At 46.9% G+C, this 24483-nt stretch overlaps 1 protein-coding gene across 1 annotated transcript in view; it reads left to right on the forward strand.

Annotated features, from left to right (window-relative positions):
* LOC141059293 (uncharacterized) overlaps positions 1 to 24483 on the forward strand; it is a 215610-nt gene that overhangs the window by 176388 nt on the left and 14739 nt on the right. Inside the window, exons 6-10 of the mRNA XM_073555623.1 lie at positions 10469 to 10618; positions 10748 to 10927; positions 11011 to 11134; positions 11218 to 11315; positions 11514 to 11604. Coding sequence (XP_073411724.1) covers positions 10469 to 10618; positions 10748 to 10927; positions 11011 to 11134; positions 11218 to 11315; positions 11514 to 11604 — 643 coding nt within the window. The remainder of the gene's footprint in view (positions 1 to 10468; positions 10619 to 10747; positions 10928 to 11010; positions 11135 to 11217; positions 11316 to 11513; positions 11605 to 24483) is intronic.

Raw genomic sequence — 24483 nt, forward strand, 5'->3', positions numbered from 1 at the left:
TCCGACCACAGCCCCGCCCCTGAGCACGAGAATCTCATTACCTGAAAATTGCAAATAAAGATAAAACAACCACAAGACGGATTTCATCACCAGGTATCACTGTAATCAGTATGACGGCGCTGACCTGACACTGTCTGTAGGTTACTGTGCACAATCCTGCTGTCAGGTTCACTTTGAATAATGTTAATTCCCTTCCCTTATCTCAGGCCAAGTTGGATTACACGAAACTGTAATAAACAAATCAGAATGGCCGTATATCCGAACACGTCATGTTGTCATGCGCATACTCATGAATATGTCTGTGACTTCCTGTAAATGTAGCCGGTAAAATAGGCATTTCTCCAATGTCCACCACGTTGCCATAATTGACAATCGCATTTCTTACATTAATGTGTTCATCCGCTCTACGTTTTTCTTACTTCAGCTGTATGGACAGAACACGCTCACTTTCCACCTTGGCATACATATCAAATAAATTGATGAAAATGTTGCCTACATTGTTATCTGATCATTATTTGGTAGGCATAGAAGTCCATGGATTATATTTTTTATTGTATATACAGTACAGACCAAAAGTTTGGACACACCTTCTCATTCAAAGGGTTTTCTTTATTTTCATGACTATGAAAATTGTAGATTCACTCTGAAGGCATCAAAACTATGAATTACCACTTGTGGAGTTATATAATTAACAAAAAAGTGTGAAACAACTGAAAATATGTCTTATATTCTAGGTTCTTCAAAGTAGCCACCTTTTGCTTTGATTACTGCTTTGCACACTTAGCATTCTCTTGATGAGCTTCAAGAGGTAGTCACCGGAAATTGTTTTCACTTCACAGGTGTGCCCTGTCAGGTTTAATAAGTGGGATTTCTTGCTTTATTAATGGGGTTGGGACCATCAGTTGTGTTGTGCAGAAGTCAGGTGGATACACAGCTGATAGTCCTACTGAATAGACTGTTAGCTGTTTTTTCTTGCCATAATACAAATTCTAAGTAAAGAAAAATGAGTCACCATCAATACTTTATGAAATTAAGGTAGGTCAGTCCGAAAAATTTGGAAAACTTTGAAAGTGTCCCCAAGTGCAGTGGCAAAAACCTTCAAGTGCTACAAAGAAACTTGCTCACATGAGGACCGCCCCAGGACAGGAAGACCAAGAGTCACCTCTGCTGCGGAGGATAAGTTCATCCGAGTCACCAGCCTCAGAAATCGCAGGTTAAAAGCAGCTCAGATTAGAGACCAGGTCAATGCCACACAGAGTTCTAGCAGCAGACACATCTCTACAACACCTGTTAAGAGGAGACTTTGTGCAGCAGGCCTTCATGGTAAAATAGCTGCTAGGAAACCACTGCTAAGGACAGGCAACAAGCAGAAGAGACTTGTTTGGGCTAAAGAACACAAGGAATTGACATTGGACCAGTGGAAATCTGTGCTTTGGTCTGATGAGTCCAAATTTGGGATCTTTGGTTCCAACCACCGTGTCTTTGTGCGACGCAGAAAAGGTGAACGGATGGACTCTACATGCCTGGTTCCCACCATGAAGCATGGAGGAGGAGGTGTGATGGTGTGGGGGTGCTTTGCTGGTGACACTGTTGGGGATTTATTCAAAATTGAAGGCATACCGACCCAGCATGGCTACCACAGCATCTTGCAGCGGCATGCTATTCCATCCGGTTTGCGTTTAGTTGGACCATCATTTCTTTTTCAACAGGACAATGACCGAAATAATGACCTGTTCAGCAGTTAGACTTAAAACAGTGCTTTATATATACTCTGCACTGATAGCCAAAATAGTGAGAGCACTTGAACTATCACTAAAGTGTCCCACAAAAATTTTTATGATCAATAAAAATACACTAGAGTCTACACAAGAATCACCTTTACCCCCCCTGAAACGAAGCTAGTGCGAAACGCGCATCGGGGACTAATGCTTTACAAGGTTGTATGCTTTTCATTTACATGCACTCTGCACTTTATTGTCAGCTGCCATTCCTATCATATGTGTATTGGCGATGTTCACTAGTAGGGTCATTGCTGACTGCACTATTTGCCACTTTGTGCTATACCTAGGTCACATGAGTTAGATCAGGGCTATACAGTTAGGTCCATATATATATTTGGACAGAGACAACATTTTTCTAAATTTGGTTCTAGATATTACCACAATGAATTTTAAACAAAACAGTTCAGATGCAGTTGAAGTTCAGACTTTAAGCTTTCATTTGAGGGGTATCCACATTAAAATTGGATGAAGGGTTTGCCACCCTCTTTTTAAAGGGACCAAAAGTAATTGGACAGATTAAAATGTTCAATTCTAGTACTTGGTTGAAAACCCTTTGTTGGCAATGAGTTTTGCACTCATGGGCATCACCAGACGCTGTGTTTCCTCCTTTTTGAGGCTCTGCCAGGCCTTCACTGCGGTGGTTTTCAGTTGCTGTTTGTTTGTGGGCCTTTCTGTCTGAAGTTTAGTCTAAGAAACAAGTTTAACAAGTGAAATGCATGCTCAATTGGGTTGAGATCAGGTGACTGACTTGGCCATTCAAGAATATTCCACATCTTTGCTTTAATAAACTCCTGGGTTTCTTTGGCTTTAGTTGTCGTTTCATACTACAGATGGACAATGACCCAAAACATAATCAGTTTGGCTGCATTTGGCTGGATCTGAGCACACAGTATGGCTCTGAACACCTCAGAATTCATTCGGCTGCTTCTGTCCTGTGTCACATCATCAATAAACACTAGTGACCCAGTGCCACTGGCAGCCATGCATGCCCAAGCCATCACACTGCCTCCGCCGTGTTTTACAGATGATGTGGTATGCTTTGGATCTTGGATCATGAGCTGTACCACGCCTTCGCCATACTTTTCTCTTTCAATCATTCTGGTAGAGGTTGATCTTGGTTTCATCTGTCCAAAGAATGTTCTTCCAGAATTGTGCTGGCTTTTTTAGATGGCTTTTTAGCAAAGTCCAGTCTAGCCTTTTTATTCTTGATGCTTATGAGTGGCTTGCACCGTGCAGTGAACCCTCTGTATTTACTTTCATGCAGTCTTCTCTTTATGGTAGATTTGGATATTGATACGCCTACCTCCTGGAGAGTGATGTTCACTTGGTTGGCTGTTGTGAAGGGGTTTCTCTTCACCATGGAGATTATTCTGCGATCATCCACCACTGTTGTCTTCCGTGGGCGCCCAGGTCTTTTTGCATTGATGAGTTCACCAGTGCTTTATTTCTCAGGTGTACCAAACTGTAGATTTTGCCACTCCTAATGTTGTAGCAATTTCTCGGATGGGTTTTTCTGTTTTTGCAGCTTAAGGATGGCTTGTTTCACCAGCATGGAGAGCTCCTTTGACCGATGTTTCTGTCACGCCATTCTATCTGTATCTGGTTGTCGGCGTGACAATGCATGTCTTTGCTTTTAACCCTTTGCTCCTTTCCTCCTAATTGAGCTGGGATACTGCTGGCTGTTACCTGTATAGAGCCTGCTCAGTTCCCTGCTCTGCTGCGTAGCTGCACATGTGTTGTTAGGTCTTTGCCCTGCTGCTTGACCATCCGCATGTGCGGTCCCTGGTTGCCGCTGTGGAAGCTGTCCATGGGTTGCGAGGTCATTTGCAGCTGGTGAATGACTTTCCACGTGTGTCTAGGCTTGCAGACGATGCCAGGTGCTCTAAGCTGCAGTTCCTGCACGGACTGTGCTGCAATGGTTTCTGTTTGTGCTTAGGGCGTGCGTGGCCACACCTCCCCTGCTTTTATCAGGGTTAGTGTGTGTACTTGAAATGCTGTCCCCAGCCAATTCCTGAGGGGCAGCTCCTTTATAAACTTACCCTCACTATGGGCGGGACCAGAGCTACTCACAAAGCTCCTGAACCTTGCCATGTGTGTCTCGTGTCTGTGTCCCTGGATCTCGTCTGTCTCAGTTTTGGTATCAAATTTCCTGCCTTGATTCCTGCTTTGTCCTGTTCCCTCGCCCTGCCCCAGAGGTGGTATATCCGGGCCTGAATCAATGATCCTGTACCTGTCCTGTACCTGACCCTGTCTAAATTCACCCTGCCTTGGAGGCGGTGTATCCTGGCTTGAATCCTTGATCCTGTACCTGTCCCGTACCTGACCATGTCTGAACTGTCTGCGGTGTTATGTACCTGGAATCCCTCTGTGTTTGGAGCCCCGCAACCAGTGACTCTGAGACTCTTGTAACCGGTGTTACTGCTGAGCAGCTGCTATCCTGTGCTCTGACTACCACACGGTGCTAGCTCCATGCAGGCCCAGCAATCCTGCGGTGTTAGCACCATCACGCTTGAGTTCCTTCCTAGATCCTATGCCCAGAGCCTGACGACCACAGTCTGTAACTTGATGACCGCTGCCCGTAGCTTGATGACTGCAATGGTGCCTGTAGGTCGTGTTGGATGTCCGGAACCAAACGACTCCTGTCTGATGTCTGCCGATGACTCTGATGTCCTGTGGGTGACCCTGATTGTCCTGATGACCTCGTTTATCCTTATGTCCTGCCTGAGTCTTGATTACCTCGTGTACCCCGATGTCCGGCCTGTGTCCAGATGTCCCGCTTATGTGTGCCTCGGTGATCCGTTAGTGCTTTGGGGTCCTCTGGGTGGTACCCTTCTGGGAGGTGTGAAATCAGGAGCCTGGCTTAGCCCTGTTTTGTTTACGTACTGTGACTTTACTTTAAGAAAACTTTACTTTCTTTATACCTGAAGTTGTGCGGTGTCATCAAGTCCTACGTGTCCTTGTCCACACTCTCAGCTGCCACAGAATCCCGGTCGCTGCCCTTCCCTAGTTCGGGTAGGCCCGGGTCCCCCTCTGTGGTATAGAGGGTCCATATTGCTTCCCCAGGGGACGCCCACCCCCTCGTCGTCGGCGTGGAGGCGCCTGCTGGGCCGCGTTTGCAGCCGCAGTCGTGACAGTTTCCTTCACAGCAAAACTTTCCAAATGCAAGCACCACACCTCAAATCAACTCCAGGCCTTTTATCTGCTTAATTAAGAATGACATAACGATGGGATTGCCCACACCTGTCCATGAAATAGCCTTGGAGTCAATTGTCCAATTACTTTTGGTCCCTTTAAAAACAAGGTGGCACGTGTTAAGGAGCAGAAACTCCTCAACCCTTCATCCAATTTTAATGTGGATACCCTCAAATGAAAGCTGAAAGTCTGAACTTCAACTGCATCTGAATTGTTTTGTTTAAAATTCATTGTGGTAATGTCTAGAACCAAAATTAGAAAAATGTTGTCTCTGTCCAAATATATATGGACCTAACTGTATTTCCAGGCACTTTACTGTTTATATACAATCATACTAGCCCTGTGTAAGATTCATTTTGGCATCTACATGTTATATATATATTTTCTCTATGTGAGCACTGCTTTACATGTGTAGACTCTAGTGTATTTTTGTTGATTATCATAAAATTTTTTGTGGGAAACTTTATTGATACTTCAAGTGCTCTCATTATTTTGGCCATCAATGCAGAGTATATATAAGGCACTGTTTTAACTCTAAGGCTATGTGCACATGGTGAAAAATTACTTAGGCTATGTGCACATCTGCTGAGCAGGTCATTATTTCTGCACGGGTATTTTACTGTTATATTATTCAGCACTTGCATATAATGTATGCCCTATGCTCCTTTTATAGTCCCTGTCTAATACATCATACAGTTGTGGCCAAAAGTACTGACACTCCTGCAATTCTGTCAGATAATCAGTTTCTTCCTGAAAATTATTGCAAACACAAATTCTTTGGTATTATCTTCATTTAATTTGTCTTAAATGAAAAAACACAAAAAGAATTGTCCTAAAGCCAAATTGGATATAATTCCACACCAAACATAAAAAAGAGGGTGGACAAAAGTATTGGCACTGTTCGAACAATCATGTGATGCTTCTCTAATTTGTGTAATTAACAGCACCTGTAACTTACCTGTGGCACCTAACAGGTGTTGGCAATAACTAAATCACACTTGCAGCCAGTTGACATGGATTAAAGTTGACTCAACCTCTGTCCTGTGTCCTTGTGTGTACCACATTGAGCATGGAGAAAAGAAAGAAGACCAAAGAACTGTCTGAGGACTTGAGAAATCAAATTGTGAGGAAGCATGAGCAATCTCAAGGCTACAAGTCCATCTCCAAAGACCTGAATGTTCATGTGTCTACCATGCACAGTGTCATCAAGAAGTTTACAGCCCATGGCACTGTGGCTAACCTCCCTAGATGTGGACGGAAAAGAAAAATTGACAAGAGATTTCAACGCAAGATTGTGTGGATGTTGGATAAAGAACCTCGACTAACATCCAAACAAGTTCAAACTGCCCTGCAGTCCGAGGGTGCAACAGTGTCAATCCATACTATCCTTCGGCGTCTGAATGAAAAGGGACTGTATGGTAGGAGACCCAGGAAGACCCCACTTCTTACCCCGAGACATGAAAAAGCCAGGCTAGAGTTTGCCAAAACTTACCTGAAAAAGCCTAAAACATTTTGGAAGAATGTTCTCTGGTCAGATGAGACAAAAGTAGAGCTTTTTGGGCAAAGGCGTCAACATAGAGTTTACAGGCGAAAAAAAGAGGCATTCAAAGAAAAGAACACGGTCCCTACAGTCAAACATGGCGGAGGTTCCCTGATGTTTTGAGGTTGCTTTGCTGCCTCTGTCACTGGACTGCTTGACCGTGTGCATGGCATTATGAAGTCTTTAGACTACCAACAAATTTTGCAGCATAATGTAGGGCCCAGTGTGAGAAAGCTGTGTCTCCCTCAGAGGTCATGGGTCTTCCAGCAGGACAATGACCCAAAACACACTTCAAAAAGCACTAGAAAATGGTTTGAGAGAAAGCACTGCAGACTTCTAAGGTGGCCAGCAATGAGTCCATACCTGAATCCCATAGAACACCTGTAGAGATCTAAAAATGGCAGTTTGGAGAAGGCACCCTTCAAATATCAGGGACCTGGAGCAGTTTGCCAAAGAAGAATGGTCTAAAATTCCAGCAGAGCATTGTAAGAAACTCATTGATGGTTACCGGAAGCGGTTGGTCACAGTTATTTAGGCTAAAGGTTGTGCAACCAAGTATTAGGCTGAGGGTGCCAATACTTTTATCTGGCCCCTTTTTTTGGAGTTTTGTGTGAAATGATCAATGTTTTGCTTTTTGCTTCATTCTCTTTTGTGTTTTTTTTTCATTTAAGACAAATTAAATGAAGATAATACCAAGAATTTGTGTTTGCAATCATTTTCAGGAAGAAACTGAGTATTATCTGACAGAATTGCAGGGGTGTCAATACTTTTGGCCACAACGGTAGCATATTTACATATGAACCTTGTAAATGTATATTGGACATATATCTCCTATTAAATCATTTTAAATGTTTTGGATGTTTCATATCAATAAAGGCTATGTATTTTATGGCTTAACCGTCTCATGCCCAATATCACTGCTCCCATTCGCTTCCAAACTCCTGGAACAGCACATCCACGCTGAACTTTCCTCCCACCTATCATCGAACTTGCTCTTTGACAATCTACAATCTGGTTTCCGCCCCCATCACTCCACTGAGACAGCCCTGACCAAAATTCCTAATGACCTACTTACAGCCAAATCAAATGGACAATACTCTCTACTCCTGCTTCTAGACCTGTCCTCTGCATTCGACACAGTTGACCACTACCTCCTACTACAGATCCTCTCCTCCTTCGGCATCAAAGGCCTTGCCCTATCCAGGATCTCCTCATACCTTTCCAACCACACATTCAGCGTCTCTCACACCACCTCCTCATCCCACCCTCTCTCTGTTGGAGTCTCCCAAGGCTCTGTTTTAGGACCCCTACTCTTCTGAATCTATACACTTGGTCTGGGGCAACTCTTAAAGTCCCACGGATTCCAGTACCACCTTTATGCTGATGACACTCAAATCTACCTTTCTGGCCCAGATGTCACCTCTGCTGTCCAGAATCCCAGAATGTCTATCAGCCATATCCTCCTTCTCTCGCTTTCTCAAGCTCAATGTGGACAAATCTGAACTCATCATCTTTCCTCCATCTCACAGATCTTCCTTACCCGACCTAGCTATAACAATTAATGACCTCACACTTTCCCCAGTACCGGAAGTCCGCTGCCTCGGAGTAACCTTTGACTCTGCCCTGTCCTTCAAACCACACATCCAAGCTCTTTCTACCTCCTGTCCCCTCCAGCTCAAAAATATTTCCAGAATCCGTCCTTTCCTCAACCCTCAATCTACTAAAATGCTTGTGCATGCCTTCATCTCCCGCCTCGACTACTGCAACATCCTTTTCTGTGGTCTCCCTGCTAACACCTTTGAACCTCTCCAGTCCATCCTTAACTCTGCTGCCCGACTAATTCATCTCTCTCCTCGCTACTCCTCCGCTTCTCCCCTCTGTAAATCTCTTCACTGGCTCCCATTCCCTCAGCGTATCCAGTTCAAATTGCTAATACTGATGTTGTGAGTTCATTTTCCCCTTCACCATTGAGGTCTGATGAACTCCCTCTTCTGGTGAAGGAAGGTAGTGAGGCTGATTACCAAGCACCTGAGCAGGATGATGACTGGGTGACTGGAATTGCTGACTGGATATAAGGCAGCCGACGCCCTTCTGCCTTGCTAGTAATTGCTCTGACGGATTCTAGGAGACCAGTCTGATTCCTGCTTCTCAAAAGCTAAGTTTTCTGCTCTGCTTTTTGCATTTGTGTTTTGGCTTTGTTTTGCCTTGTTTTTCTGGATTTCTACCATTCCCTGCTGGGGTGAGCTGAATTCCTTTTTGCTCTGTCTTCAGAAAATACCTGAGTACTGATAGTCTTTTTGAAGCCTAGCGTCTTCAGAGCTTTTTTCCCTATCAGTCTGTTGGCTCTTGTTTTGATAGGGTTTTGGCGGATTGCAGACAGCAGCTTTTCTATCCTGTCCTATTTAGTTAGCTTGGGCCCCATCATTTTCTCAGCCTATCTTTCTATCTGTGTGAGTGTCTTTTCATCTTGCTTCACCGTTATTATATGTTGGGGGCTGCCTATTGCTTTGGGGTCTGCTCTGGGGCAGTTTAGATATCCCTTTCTGTCTTTAGGCTATTTAATTCTCCGGCTGTGATCGAGGGGTCTAGGGCTCCGTAGGAACCCCCCACGGCTACTGCTAGTTGTTGTTGATGGGTTCAGAGGTCTGCAATCCGATAGCTGCCAACTTCTCTGGTTTTCTGGACTTAGCTAGTATTTCTGTTTTTGCCTCCTACGGTGACTCATTCATAACCTACTGACCTACAAGGCCATCTTTAACCTGTCTCCCCCATATGTCTCTGAACTAATCTCCCGATACCTTCCCTCACGTAATCTCCGGTCCTCCCAAGACCTCCTTCTCTCCACACTTATTCGCTCCTCACCCAACCGCCTGCAAGACTTCTCCCGAACTGCCCCTATTCTCTGGAATTCTTTGCCCCAACAAGTCCGACTATCAACCACATTCGGATTCTTCAGACGGAACCTGAAAACCCACCTCTTCAAGAAAGCCTACAGCCTGCAATGACCCCATTACCTCCTTCTGTCTCACCGCTACCGGTAATATCACCTCAACCAACACCGGAACTGCTGCAACCCACCAACCTACTGTCTCCTTCCCCACCATCCTGTAGCATGTAAGCCCGAAAAGGCAGGGTCCTCTCTCCCCTCTGTATCAGTCTGTGATTGTTAGCTTGTTTACTGTAAGTGATATCTGTATTTTGTATGTAGCCCCTTCTCATGTACAGCACCATGGAATCAATGGTGCTATATAAATAAATAATAATAATAATGCGTCATTGGATGTTATATTTTTTATTGGTTGGCCTAGCAGTGTTGGGATCAGCCTGCTTTAGATTATAGTGATAGCCATCTTGGACATTCCACAATATTATCGGATATGGCAGAGCATCATATGATCTATGTGACTACGTCGAAGAGTTTCCCTTTGTCGCTGAATAATTATATCTCGGCTTAGAAAGTCCCATCCAACCATTACAGTAGCTACTTCGTTAAAACTGTGAGACGTAAATCTCCTTTTGTGCTCCCCAACCGGTGTCTTGTCTGCTGTTATTATAGCCTGGTATTCCGCACTTGGCATTCTTTCTAAGGCCGCTCTACAAAGGGTTACTAACTGATTGTGTTGAAGAAAAAAATCTTTGCAAATTCAAAACAATGTCTTTTGTGTCTCAGGTATAACTTCACAATGTCGATCAGCTCGCATCTGTTCATCTCCCAAACAGTAAACTTGTAAAAGTGGGTCTTGATTTGCTACAGGAAGCATCGGACCTATCTTGTGATATATTTGGCCCTGGACGTCAAAAGTTGCCATGAATCCTTCTTCAAGTCCAGTTGTCTTTATTTTACGCTACATACTGTAAAATAATAAATCTCCTCATATGTTCCCCTTATTATCTTCAGTAATTGTATTATTACACATGATTTTATGATGTTACATCGGCTCATCTTCTCATTCAGGTCTCTACAATATCGGATCCTCTCAGTGAAGATCTTCTACATAAGAAAATTTTCCTGATTTACCCATCAAGGATGGATATGGACAGAGACAAGACGGCGGAGAGGATATTACACCTCACCCTAGAGATCCTCTTCCGGCTTACTGGAGAGGTGAGAGATTCTGATGACGTCACATTACATCATTCTTATCTATGGGAATAACAGATGGACAGGACTGGAGAGGTGAGGACTCTGGAAATGTCTGTAGTGAGATTTATTACTGTGTCTCTCCATAACCAGGATTACACAGTGGTGAAGAAGACCTCTAGTGAGCGCTGTCAGGACCCTGTGTCTGAGGGATGGGGAAGACCCCTGAGCCCAATCACAGGGCCTCCACCTCACTCCCTGATACATGAGGACATCAATGACCAGAAGATCCTAGAACTCACCTACAAGATGATTGAGCTGCTGACTGGAGAGGTGACACTGCTGGGAATGCTGGGACATTATACAGTAACACTATGAAGGAATCGGGGGGATGACGGTATCATTGTATGTGTCAGGTTCCTATAAGGTATCAAGATGTCGCTGTTTATTTCTCCATGGAGGAGTGGGAGTACTTAGAAGGACACAAAGATCTGTACAAAGATGTCATGATGGAGGTTCCCCAGCCCCTCACATCACCAGGTAATAGACAGGACTGAATACACATGGCCTATAATTATCTGTATGTAAAGAATGAATTCAGTCCCTGTATGTGTTTCCTCCAGATCTATCCAGTAAGAGGACAACACCAGAGAGATGTCCCCGTCCTCTTCTTCCACAGGACTGTAAACAAGGAGATCCCAATGTTCCTCAGGATCATCAGGTAGATGGAGAGAAGGTGACATGAGATCTCCCCTGTGATGTGTAGACGGCTGTGAGGGTCTTGTGCTCAGTCTTGTTTTATCCACCAGTATTATATGTTTTATACTTGTGTAATGAGAGCTGTGGAGATGGCAGGATTAGAGCTGATCATAGATGTGACTTCTCCATCTGTCTGTGACTTTTATAATATTTGTTTCAGGGTGAAGATCTGACCCATATTAATGCTACAGAGACATATGTAAGAGATGATGAGCAGTGTGAAGAGGAGATTCCTACATATGACTACCCAGGTGAGTAATAATGATGAACACACTTTTTCAGAAAACGATCGCCAGGCATAAATTCGGCACAAATATGGAACATTCGGATTCGTGATCGTAAACGTGAGCAAAATTTGATAAGATATAAAAAAAATTGGAAACATGTGATTAAAAAGTGCAGGAAAATGTGTGTTGCCACAAAAGTATTTTCAGCTCTTTTGTAACTATAATGGTGGTGTATCATGAGTGTGGGGCACGTGTTTGATGAGGGGAGGGGGTTTACAGAGCTCAGAGGCGCGGCGTGCTTGTAAACAGTCTTTTTTTTTTTTTTTTCTCCTAACTTTGTGTGCACATTGTGGCTAACCAATCATGGCGCCGGAAACATCCACAATGTCCTGACCCAACGGCTTGTGTCATTAGCTGCTGAAATCACATGTCCCTCGGCATATCAATAGCGGCCAACTTGTTTTAGCAACATTTTGACACTGTAAGGCTGGTTTCACATTAGCGTCTTTAGTGCAGCGCATCGTGCGCATCCATGCGCATGCGCCCCATGTTTAACATGGGGGGCACATGATCTAGCGTTTGCACGCGTTAGTATGAGTTTTTTGTAGTGTATGCTTAGGCGCGCCGGACGCAACCTGTTGCATTTTTGGTCCGTCCAACCTGTGTCAAACGCATGGAATGCGACAAAGCACATTACAGTCTATGGGAACGAACGCCTGCATTTAAAATCACATGCATTTTAAGAGTTAACATGGCTAGAAACTGGTTAAAATGCATGCGCCTAAAAAAAGCAAACGCATGATGCGTTTTTTTTCATGCGTTTCTATTGAGCACGAAGCGCAGCGCTAAAAAAAGCTAATGTGACAGTAGCCTAACAGCGCAGAGCGGCTGCTCCTGATGCCGGCACTGTTAGCAGCTACGGTAGTTTTTAGCTATTTAGCTAGGCAGTTTTTCCTTACTCAGATAGTTTAGCTATGTAGTGTCCTGTATGGCTGTAAAATCAACCTTCCAGCAATACTTATTCGAGTGTCCATGACAGCACCATCTGAAAGAGGGGATCTGCCCTTCAGGGACAGGAAACCTACAGATACAAAAGGGCGGCATCAGTTGGTTTCCTGTTACTGGAGGACAGGATTCCCTACAGATCGTCCATCTTCGATTATCAGGATTCCCAGGCCAGCTGACCACCACATGTAGCGGGGGGTCTCCTACCTCGTCTCAGTACAGGATCCCTGGAAGCGCCACGGTGGGTCCGGGCAGGGCTCCACGATGGTGTGCGGAGCGGGGTCCGGAGGATGGCCGTCTCCAGAGCCAGCGCCGGAAAGTATTTTCTCCCCCCCCCGGGTCCATCCTGGTGCGGGTTGTCCTGCGGTCCGGGCCTCTGCCTGGCACTGGCCGGCATGGCGTTCACAGAGCTGGGGTCGTACCGGGTCGGGCCATGGTGCACGCCGCTGTCCTCCGGCGCGTTGCTGCGCGTTCATTCGAGCGCCGGAAGTCAAGCGACCGGGGACGCCTGGCCGGAAGAGGGATGGCAGCTGGCTTTTCTCCTGTGTGCGCTGCCGGGTCGCGGCGGCGCGGGGGCGGGGCACAGTGGGGTAGACCAGGAGACGCCCCGAACGGGGGGGGACGCACCTGGCCACAGCCCTGCTGACCCGGATTTCCAGGGGAGGACTACAAAAAGGCCACAGAGACACTGCAGGGCTGCTTTTTGCCCATTGCAGCAATGGATGAGTCGAAAGCTCCCGTGGTCCAGTTGGAACAGGAGCAGGGGCAGGAGAGCACCTCAGAGAGGCCCCGTACAAACCCCCAGCTGAAAAACCGAGGACGAAGTGGTCAGTCCAGCCAAAAGAGTTCCTCCAGGCTAAAGGATTCAGCCCGCCCCCCACCCCCACCCCATGATCCGGTACCTACTTCTACTGCTTGAGTAAGAGAGCTTTGTGAATGTACCCTTATATTTTCTCTCTAGGGGAAGAAATGCTCTGGTAAAATGAAAAACAGGGAATTTGCCCTTTGCAGTTTTCCCTTGCCAGACGCCTACCCTAAAAAGTTGTCAGGCTACTTTCACACTTGCGTTTTTTTGCACTGCGCAGTGCAAACGCACATAAACGCATCATGCGTTTGTGTGCGTTTTTTTGCGGTTTTGAGCATGTTTTTTTCTTTTTAAAAACGCATGCGTTCTTTGTGCTGACGTGCGCATTATCATGCGCACGTCCGCGCACCCATAGACTATAATGGGTGTTTGGGTGAAAAAAAACACATTACGTGCGCATGCGTTTTTTTGGGAAAAGTTGGATGCACAAAAAATGCAACAAGATGCATTTTGTGCACCGAGCACACACTACAAAAAAATGCATGCGTGTACAAACGCATGTGTATGCGCACCCATGTAAAGTATAGGGGAAAAAAACGCATGCTTTTTTTTGCGCAAAAAAACGCAAGTGTGAAACCAGCCTCAGCCATGTGTGCGACAGACAGTAGGGGGTAAAAAAAAAAGTGGGGGAAACGGTAGTGGTGGAAGAAACCCCTGACTTCACAGCAAACCTGAGGGAGATTATTAGGACAGAAGTAAAGGATTCCCTAAAATCCCTGTCTCAAGGGGAATCCTCTAAAAGCAGAAGTGGAGCAAGTTTTTCGGGGTCAGACTCCTCAGCTGCCCCTAGGAAGGGCGAATATTCTTCAGAGGCCTCTGCCTCTTCTTCGGCATCGTCTTTGGATGAAGACTCCTCCAACCGGTTTTGCTTCGCCCTAGATCAAATGGACAAATTGGTCAAATCAGTAAGGTCTACCATGGGGGTAGCTGACATGAAGCCGGAACTTTCAGCTCAGGACCTGATGTTCGGCAGCCTAGACCCAAGGAAACGCAAACCTTTCCCACTAAATGGCAAATTGCAAAACTTGATAAATAAGAGAATGGAAGAAGCCAGAGAAAAGGGGATCCCTACCACCGGCCTTCAAATGGAAATATCCCTTCAAGGACCCCTTGGTGAACAGATGGGATAAAGCCCCAAAACTGGATGCATCGGTGGCTAAAGCCTCCAAAAAGTCCTCCATAACTCCCAACTTTTGAAGAATGCAAAGAGGGATAAAGGCGGCGGCGCGCTTAGCGCGCCACGTCAAGTTTTAGGCCATGCCCCTAGCCACACCCATTTTAAGCCACACCCATTTACACACACCTTTTCCTCACTCTTCTGTCCCCTCCAAACTCCTGTCCCCTCTGCACTCCTCTGTCCACCCCAAACTCCTCTGTTCTCCTATGTCCACCCCAGACTCCTGTGTCCCCTCTGTACTCCTCCGTCCACCCCAAACTCCTGTGTCTACCCCAGACTCCTCTGTACTCCTTTGTCCATCACAGATTCCTCTTTCCCCCTTGTACTCCTCTGTCCACCCCAAACCTCTGTGTCCCCTCTGTACTCCTCTGTCCACCCCAAACTCCTGTGTCCCCTCTGTACTTCTCTGTCCATCCCAAACTCCTCTGTTCTCTTCTGTCCACCCCAGACTCCTGTGTCCCCTCTGTACTCCTCTGTCCACCCCAAACCCCTGTGTCTACCCCAGACTCCTCTGTTCTCTTCTGTCCACCCCAGACTCCTCTGTCCCCTCTAGTCCTCTCTGGACTCCTTTCTCTCCCTCAGACTCCTCAGTCCCCTCTGGACTCATCTGACCCCTATAGTCCTCTGTCCCTTCTGTCCCCTCCGAACTTCTCTCTCTCCCCTAGACTCCACTGTCCCCTCCAGACCTCTGTCCCCTCCGGACTCCTCTCTGTCCCCGAGACTCCACTGTCTCCCCCCCCCCCCCCAGACTCAGCCTGTTCCGTGGACCTGAGCGCCTGACCGCGTCCTCACAGCACCACACGCTCTCTGGACACTTGAGGCAGGATGGGGGCGCGTCTCCTTGGTGATATACGGTAGCTGTAGTTCCGGGTTCTTGCTTCCTGGGGCTGGGCTGGAGGTGAGCTCTGTGCTCCCTGTGGATGTGACGCGGCGATCCCCGCACTGTGTGCGGCCTCTGCTGTATTTTGCGGTCATACACCGCGATCACGGGACAGAAAGCTTCCCAGCCGGGACGGCGGGATAAGGACTAGATATCTAGTCTGTCCCGCGGGAATCGGGAGGAATGAGACCTATGCCTGTGATGACATGGCCTCTTTAAAGGATCCGCTGGATAAGAAAGCGGACTCATTTCTGAAAGGCACTTGGGAAATGTCAGCTGGCGCCCTAAGCGGTTGCTGCTACCTGCATAGCCAGATCCACGATGGTCTGACTGGACCAGCTTGAATCCCAATTAGCAGACAGAGCCTCGAGAGAATCCATCCTTAAGACCCTGCCAATGACTCAGAATGCTGCAGCCTTTCTAGCCGGTGCTTGGGCAGATTCAGCAAGGATGACTGCCAAGGCCGCAGGACTGTCAAATGCAGCACGAAGGGCTCTATGGTTGAAATGTTGGCCAGGGGACATCTAGGCCAGATCCCGTCTCTGCTCCACTTCGTGTGAAGGAGAATATCTGTTCGGCCCAGTTCTGGATTAACTTTTGGAAAAAGCTGGGGACGATAAAAAGAAATTTCCCAGTCTGCTGACCCCTTCTTACAGACGTCCCTTCACCAGGAAAAGATATTTTGGTAGAAGGTTGTCTGGAGATCGAGGCAAATGGGATGAAAAAAGGAGAGATACAGGATTTATGTTTGGAGGAGGGGGTCGCCAGGAAGGAGCATCTCGTGAAGCTAAGAAACCACCCCAATGACCAGCTGCTCCGGTAGGAGGTAGGCTAGCTGCCTTCTACCCAGCCTCGTCCCTAATTTTCCAATAGCAAATGGATCCTGGGGTTGATAAAGCTCAAGTAAGGATCTCTTAGGAAATGATAAACCAAACATGTGAACATATATTTCCCTATAAAATTCAAATTTATTAATCTCAATTTAAAAAACACACCAACCCAGTGAAAAACTGGTGTATAAAAATACCATAGGATAAAAACCCTAGCCTAGAGGATACCCTACAATAGAACTAAGCTTTATTCCTGCCTAGCCGTGGAGGTTGGCACCCTAGTAGGACGATTTTGGCGCCCCCACTCAATGTAGGCTTTCCCTCACTCCCCTATTTCACCCTAGCAAGAAAGGTTGGAAAACAATTTCCAAAAAGGGCAGAGGTGAAGTGAGCCTTGAAACTTGATGGGTACCTAATAGGTATAGCATAAACCAAAGTACATGACCATTTTCGTTTCCCCGTAGACGGTACTGTTCATCAGAAGGTTGTACTCAAGTGAATGCTGGCTGCCATAGTAGATGATGACGTGCCGCAGCCCCACACATGGTGGACTTAAATAACCACCGTTGTTTAGTTGGCCCCGATAAGCTCCGCCCACCCTATCGCGGGCAAATAGACCGGGTTACACATTATGCTGCAGACAGATGTCTCACCTCCCCCCATAAACGAGCGCCCCTTTTTTTTCTCTCTCACCCATGACAGCACCACGGAGAGAGGGGATCCGCCCTTCAGGGACAGGAACCTACAGATAAAAAGGGCGGTACCTCTCCTCCGCCTTCAGTTGGGTTCCTGTCCCTGACGGAGGGACCCACGGTACGGCGTACCTGTGAGGAGTCCGGGGCCGGCCTGTCCGGGTATCGGCAGTGGGGAGGCCCCTGTCGCGGCAGGTGCGGTGCCCGAAGCCGCCACCGCCGGGGCCGATGCGGGCTGCCGAGTGAGCGGGGGGGAGAGACACCGGAGTCGCCGCTCCGGAAAGGAGGTTGGGGCTCAGCGGGACCCGGTGGAGCGTGGGCAGCGCCATGGTACGGAGAGTACCAAGATGGCCGCTGCCCCGGAAGTAGACCAACGACTTCCGGGTCCCGGAACCGGGCGCATGCGCAGGAGCGCGCTTCCCGACCAGCGCGTGCAGGGGGAGCGGTGACGTCACGCGGCGCCAAGTTTAAAAAAGGTGAGGTGCAGAAACTCCTGGCTGGAAGCGATCCTAATAATGGAGGATAGCGACCAGCAGCAGGAGCAGAGGCAGCAGCTGAAACAGCAGCAGCAGCACCACCAACACCACCACCGACAAAAGGAACGAAACACAGAGTGCCGTTCCAGCAGTCACTCCACGCGGCGTAGCACGTCAGTAGCGAGGAGCAAAATGCCACCAGGAGATCAGCCTATACAGGACCTGACTCCATCTCCCGAACCGGTACCTGCAGCCGTGCGCCTTTTTTTGGGGTAAGTGATCTTCGTGAATGTCACCCTTGTAATGCAATCCCTCTCCCTTATTAGGGAAAGAAGAAGGCTAAAAAGAAGAACAGGGAATGTCCCACTTGCGCTAAACCCCTACCGGTATCATGGGAGAAAAAACTATGCGAGTCCTGTACAAAAGAAATTGTTTGTCAGGAGACTCCGGATTTCGCATCTGACCTAAGGGCCGCAATTAAATCAGAGGTCCAGAGTGCCCTCGAATCCCTTAAACATAAGGATAAAACGAGGAAAAAAGACACGGTAGAAACCTCCCAGTCAGACTCTTCCACATCGGGAGAAATCTCGACTAAATCCTCAGAATCCGGCTCCTCATCCTCAGACGAGGAAACAGGAGGATGACATTGTTTTCCCCTAGAAGAGGTAGACAAACTGGTGAAAGCTGTAAGATCTACCATGGGGGTATTGGACCCGAGGCCGGATAACACAGTCCAGGACATAATGTTCGGGGGGCTAGGCCAGAAAAAACGGAGAGTATTTCCGCTAAACGAAATCGTCAAGGGTCTAATCAAAAGGGAATGGGACAAGCCAGACAGGAAAAATACTACAGTCCCTTCCCTTAAAAGGAAATATCCCTTTGAGGAGGAGGCATCCACGTCTTGGGACAGAGCCCCGAAACTCGATGTGGCAGTCGCTAAAGCCTCAAAGAAATTCGCCCTCCCCTTTGAGGACATGGGCACCCTCAGGGACCCCCTAGATAAGAAGGCAGATACTTTTCTAAAGGGGGCTTGGGAGTCTGCAGGCGGTAACCTCAGGCCAGCGATAGCGGCCACATGTACCTCAAGAGCCCTAATGGTATGGGTGGACCAACTTGAGAAACAGCTGAAGGAAGGGACACCTAGAGATAAAATTCTAGATTCTATCCCAGTAATAAGGGGATCGGCTGCATTCCTAGCAGACTCATCGGCCGATTCAGTCAGACTGTCGTCCAAAACAGCAGCACTTTCAAACGCGGCCCGAAGGACACTATGGCTTAAAAGTTGGCCAGGGGACCTTCAGACCAAAATGAAATTATGCTCCATCCTCTGTGAAGGAAAATTCCTTTTTGGGGAAACGTTAGCTGACATCCTCCAGAAAGCAGGGGACAAGAAAAAATGATTCCCAAATGGGGGGCCAGCGGCATTTAAAAGACCCTTTTGGAATAGGAGGTTTTTTCAGAGAAGACCACCAAGGGAACAAAAGTGGGATGATAAAAGAAGAGATAGAGGCTTCTTCTTTAATAACTCTCCCCGGGACAAAAAGCCCTCCAAGTGACAGTACGCCAAGGGTGGGAGGAAGGTTATCCTTTTTCCTTCCAGCCTGGAGGAGGATTTCAACAAACCCCTGGATAATAAACCTAATCCAGGAGGGCCTAAGGATAAACTTTTTCTCTCTCCCGCCTCAAAAATATGTAACAACGCCGCTGAGATCCAGCATGCGAGAACAGGAAGCGCTAGAAAGCGAGGTTCTAGGCCTAGTAAAAAAAGGAGTCCTCCAGGAGGTCCCCCTGCAGGATATGGGCAGAGGGTTCTACTCCCCTCTTTTTCTAGTGACCAAACCAGACGGCACCTTTCGTACAATTATAAATCTGAGAAAGCTAAACAAATACGTCAAGAACCAGAGCTTCAAAATGGAGTCGATCAAATCTACCACCAAAGTCCTGTTCCCAAACTGCTACATGACGGTGTTGGACCTCAGCGACGCTTATTATCACGTCCCTATCCACAAAGACTCCAGGAAGTATCTGAGGTTAGCCGTCTCAATAAAAGGCAAGGTCAAAGAATTCCAGTACAGAGCCCTGCCGTTCGAAATATCGATAGCCCCGCGAGTATTCACCAAAATAGTAGCGGAAATGATGGCTCATATAAGGGAACAAGATATAATAATAATCCCGTATCTAGACGATTTCCTAATAGCGGGCAGCTCGGCTCAAAAATGCAGGGAACAGAGAGACCGGGTGATGAACACTCTACAAGACCTGGGCTGGCTTCTAAATCTAAAAAAATCAAGATTGGAGCCGAGCAGGGTAAAAGAATTCTTGGGCCTAACACTAGACTCAAACATTCAGGAGTGTCGCCTCCCAAACCACAAAAAGGAGAAGATCGCTCAAATTACAGCAAGAGCAATCCAAAATCCCTCCATGACACTAAGGAAGGCCATGTCACTGTTGGGTTCACTATCTGCCTGCCTACCAGCAGTTCAATGGGCTCAGTTACACACGAGAAATCTCCAGTGGGACGTATTGGCCAACCAGGCAGTAGTAGGGGGACACCTAGAGGGTCGCATTACCCTAAATTCAAGCACTATTCATTCCCTAGCTTGGTGGGGAAACCAGGAGAACCTGTCCAAAGGGATCCCCTGGGCACCAAAGATAACACACGTAGTGACAACAGATGCCAGTCCTACAGGATGGGGAGCGCACATGAACAACGAGGTGACTCAGAGCGAATGGGTAAATCAAGAACTAAGAGCCTCCTCAAATCAAAAGGAGCTTCTAGCAGTAGGCTATGCCCTAACACACTTCCTACCCCTACTCCAGAACCACCATGTCCGTATCCTTTCGGACAATCGGGTCACAGTGGCCTATATAAACCATCAGGGGGGAACCAGGTCCCGAACCCTAATGGACACATCCGCCAAAATCCTCAAACTAGCGGAGGCAAACCTATTATCTCTGACAGCCCTACACATCCGCGGTACAGAGAATCAAAGGGCAGACTTTCTGAGCCACACCCAATTGCGACAGGGGGAATGGGTACTAAAGCAGTCCATTTTTCGGCAGATTGTAAAAATGTGGGGGACCCCAGACGTGGATCTGTTCGCCGACTTCAAAAACAAAAAAGTAGACGCCTTCTGCTCCCTAGATCCCAGGGGGAATCCTCTAACTCTGGACGCATTTATGCTCCCATGGACACAGAATCTAACATATGCCTTTCCCCCAATCATGCTCATTCCAGCAGTCCTAAAGAAAGTCAGGCAGGACAGGGCAAGAATGATACTGATAGCCCCCTTCTGGCCCAAAAGAACCTGGTTTTCGTGGCTAAGAATGCTCTCAGTAACCGACCCGTGGGTCCTACCGGATCTCCCGGACCTGCTATCGCAGGGCCCAGTGCTACATCCTCAGGCACCGAACCTCCATTTAACAGCATGGAATTTGAGAGGGCACTGATGAGGGACAGGGGTTTTTCAGAAAACCTGATAGCTACACTACAAAAGAGTAGGAAACCAGTTACAATGAGAGCTTATGGTAGAATATGGAAAAAATTTCTATCCACCTCTAGGGCAAAGGTTCAGGACGGGGTTCAGATTGATAAAATCCTAGAATTCCTACAAGTGGGCATAGAACAGGGTCTGGCGGTCAACACATTAAAAGTACAAATAGCGGCATTAGGCGCCCTCTATAACCATGATGTGGCAGGTGACCCCTGGGTAGCACGGTTTATTAAAGCCGCAACCAGATCGAGGCCAATAGCCAGTCAAAGATTACCATCATGGGACCTGAATCTTGTACTTTCAACACTGACAGGCCCTCCGTTTGAACCAATTCACTCGGCACCCCTAAAAGTCCTATCTCTTAAAACGGTGCTCCTGGTGGCACTAACATCAGCCCGAAGAGTAAGCGATATTCAAGCCTTGTCAGCGGGGCCTCCTTTCACAAAAATTCTAGAGGATAGAGTTATCTTAAAACCTGACCCAGCCTATTTGCCCAAAGTGTCATCACATTTTCACAGGTCCCAGGAGGTAGTCCTTCCTTCCTTCTGCCCAAATCCAAAAAATAAGGGGGAAGAAAAGTTCCACACTTTAGATGTTAAAAGGTGCCTAGTACAGTACTTAGAGGCCACCAAAAAGTGTAGGAAGGAAGGCTCTCTCTTTGTATGTTTCCAGGGTCCTCGGAAGGGGCTCAAAGCATCCAAGAGTACCCTGGCAAGAACAAATCTGTAAGGCGGCCACCTGGTCATCACCTTCGACCTTTTTTAGGCACTATAGATTAGATCTAGCCTCTACATCTGACCTGACCTTCGGGAGAAGGGTCCTTCAGGCGGTGGTCCCTCCCTAAGCTACCAATCTCTGAAATTCTCTCCCTGGTGCTGTCATGGGTGAGAGAGAATAGCTTAGTTACTCACCGATAACGGTGTTTCTCGGAACCCATGACAGCACCCGCTTATTCCCCTCCCCTTCACGAGTGTGGTGGGCACGTTTTACTGTTAGTAGAGTGTTTCTGTTAAGGCACGGTGCTTCTGATAAGCAATATTATAATGTTGTGCATATATTTCTGTTGTCTAACTAACCTGGAGACCCTCTGATGCTCTGTAACCAACTGAAGGCGGAGGAGAGGTACCGCCCTTTTTATCTGTAGGTTCCTGTCCCTGAAGGGCGGATCCCCTCTCTCCGTGGTGCTGTCATGGGTTCCGAGAAACACCGTTATCGGTGAGTAACTAAGCTATTCTCCTTCATTTCCGGTCACTCATACTGCCACGCTCAGATCAGCGTGGCTCGGGTGTCCAGGAAGTACCCTGTGCTCCCAGATAATGGGGGCGTATGTCACATCCGCCCACTCCACCGGAAAAGCCCTGCGCTCCAGACAGTGGAACGCAAACAGTGCTCACTTCCTCATTGCGATCTCATACCAACAATAGAAAAAGCGCTAACGAGACGCAAAATCAATATTACACCTTCTTGGGGGATAAAGCAGCAGCTTAATGTATCATATATATATTAATATATCATAGAAAAATCAAACAAAGCAAAAAACACATTTGCATTAATCCAATAAAAAAGGCCATAATGGGGGCATGTACAAAACACGCAAGTAGTATGCTGTCTAAATCACATATATCCTATCACGTTGTGGACTCCATTGAAACACAAAAGGTATATATTTTCTCAAATGAAGCATGCATAAGAGAGGCATTCATTTAAACCTTAGGAGAGAGGAATTGCATCCTAAATATCCATTCAGCCTCACGTTTTAATATTAGTCTGTCCAAATCTCCTCCTCTCGTTTTAGGCTTCACAAGCTCCGCCATAGTGAAAGATAACTCCAATAAGCGGCCTGCATGAGTCTCATTAATATGGCGGGCTAGTGGTGTATCTCTCCTGTGTTTAATGTCATTTCGGTGTTCCCCCACACTCAGCTCTCTCTTGGTTTTTCCAATATAGTCCAGGGGACAGGTACAGGTGGCCTTATATACCATCTCTATGGACCTGCAATTCCCAAAGTCTCTAATTGAAAAAACCATTGGCTGCACTACAGACGGTCTTTCCTTGAGCCATCATACTACATCTGGAGCAATTGCCACATCTATAGAATCCAATAGGTCTTCTGTCAAGCCATGTACCAGTCCCAGCGGGTTTCTGATAAAGACTATGGACCAAACGATCACCAATAGACCGGCCCTTCCTGTACTTCACACCTGGTTTGGCTGAGATGAATTTATTGACACTTGGGTCTGCAAGAGGGATCCCCCAATGCTTTTTAAGGACCTGATAAACCTAATACAGTCGGAGAGGATTTATCAGATCTCCAAAAGATTTAAATGAATGCCTCTCTTATGCATGTTTCATTTGAGAAAATATATACCTTTTGTGTTTCAATGGAGTCCACAACATGATAGGATATATGTGATTTAGACAGCACACTACATGCATGTTTTGTACATGCCCCTATTATGGCCTTTTTTATTGGATTAATGCAAATATGTTTTCTGCTTTGTTTGATTTTTCTATGATATATTAATATATGATACATTAAACTGCTGCTTTATCCCCCAAGAAGGTGTAATATTGATTTTGCATCTTGTGAGCGCTTTTGAGATCTCCCATTATTTGGATTAAATCATGTGATCCGTTTCTATTGTTGGTATGAGATCTCAATGAGGAAGTGAGCGCTGTTTGCGTTCCACTGTCTGGAGCGCAGGACATTTCCGGTGGAGTGGGCGGATGTGACATTCGCTCCCATTATCTGGGAGCACAGGGTACTTCCTGGACACCCGAGCCACGCTGATCTGAGCGTGGCAGTATGAGTAACCGGAAATGAAGGAGAAAAAAGCGGCGCTCGTTTATGGGGGGTGGGGGGGAGGTGAGACATCTGTCTGCAGCATAATGTGTAACCCGGTCTATTTGCCCGCGATAGGGTGGGCGGAGCTTATCGGGGCCAACTAATTGGTGGTGGTTATTTAAGTCCACCATGTGTGGGGCTGCGGCGCGTCATCATCTACTATGGCAGCCAGCATTCACTTGAGTACTACCTTCTGATGAACCGTACCATCTACGGGGAAACAAAAATGGTCATGTACTTTGGTTTATGCTATACCTATTGGGTACCCATCTAGTTTCAAGGCTTACTTCACCTCTGCCCTTTTTGGACATTGTTTTCCCACCTTTCTTGCTAGGGTGAAATAGGGGAGTGAGGGAAAGCCTACGTTGAGTGGGGGCGCCAAAATTGTCCTACTATGGTGCCAACCTCCACGGCCAGGGAGGAATAAAGCTTAGTTCTATTGTAGGGTATCCTCTAGGCTAGGGTTTTTATCCTATGGTATTTTTTATATACCAGTTTTTCACTGGGTTGGTGTGTTTTTTAAATTGAGATTAATAAATTTCAATTTTATAGGGAAATATACGTTCACTTATCCTGGGGTTGATAGCCTCAGGAGTACGGTTAGAATTCTCCTGTGTCCCCCAACACAGATTTAGTATC

The sequence above is a fragment of the Dendrobates tinctorius genome, unplaced genomic scaffold, assembly GCF_039654945.1.
Source record: "Dendrobates tinctorius isolate UK_male_01 unplaced genomic scaffold, ASM3965494v1 ptg000226l, whole genome shotgun sequence".
Lineage (NCBI taxonomy): Eukaryota > Metazoa > Chordata > Amphibia > Anura > Dendrobatidae > Dendrobates > Dendrobates tinctorius.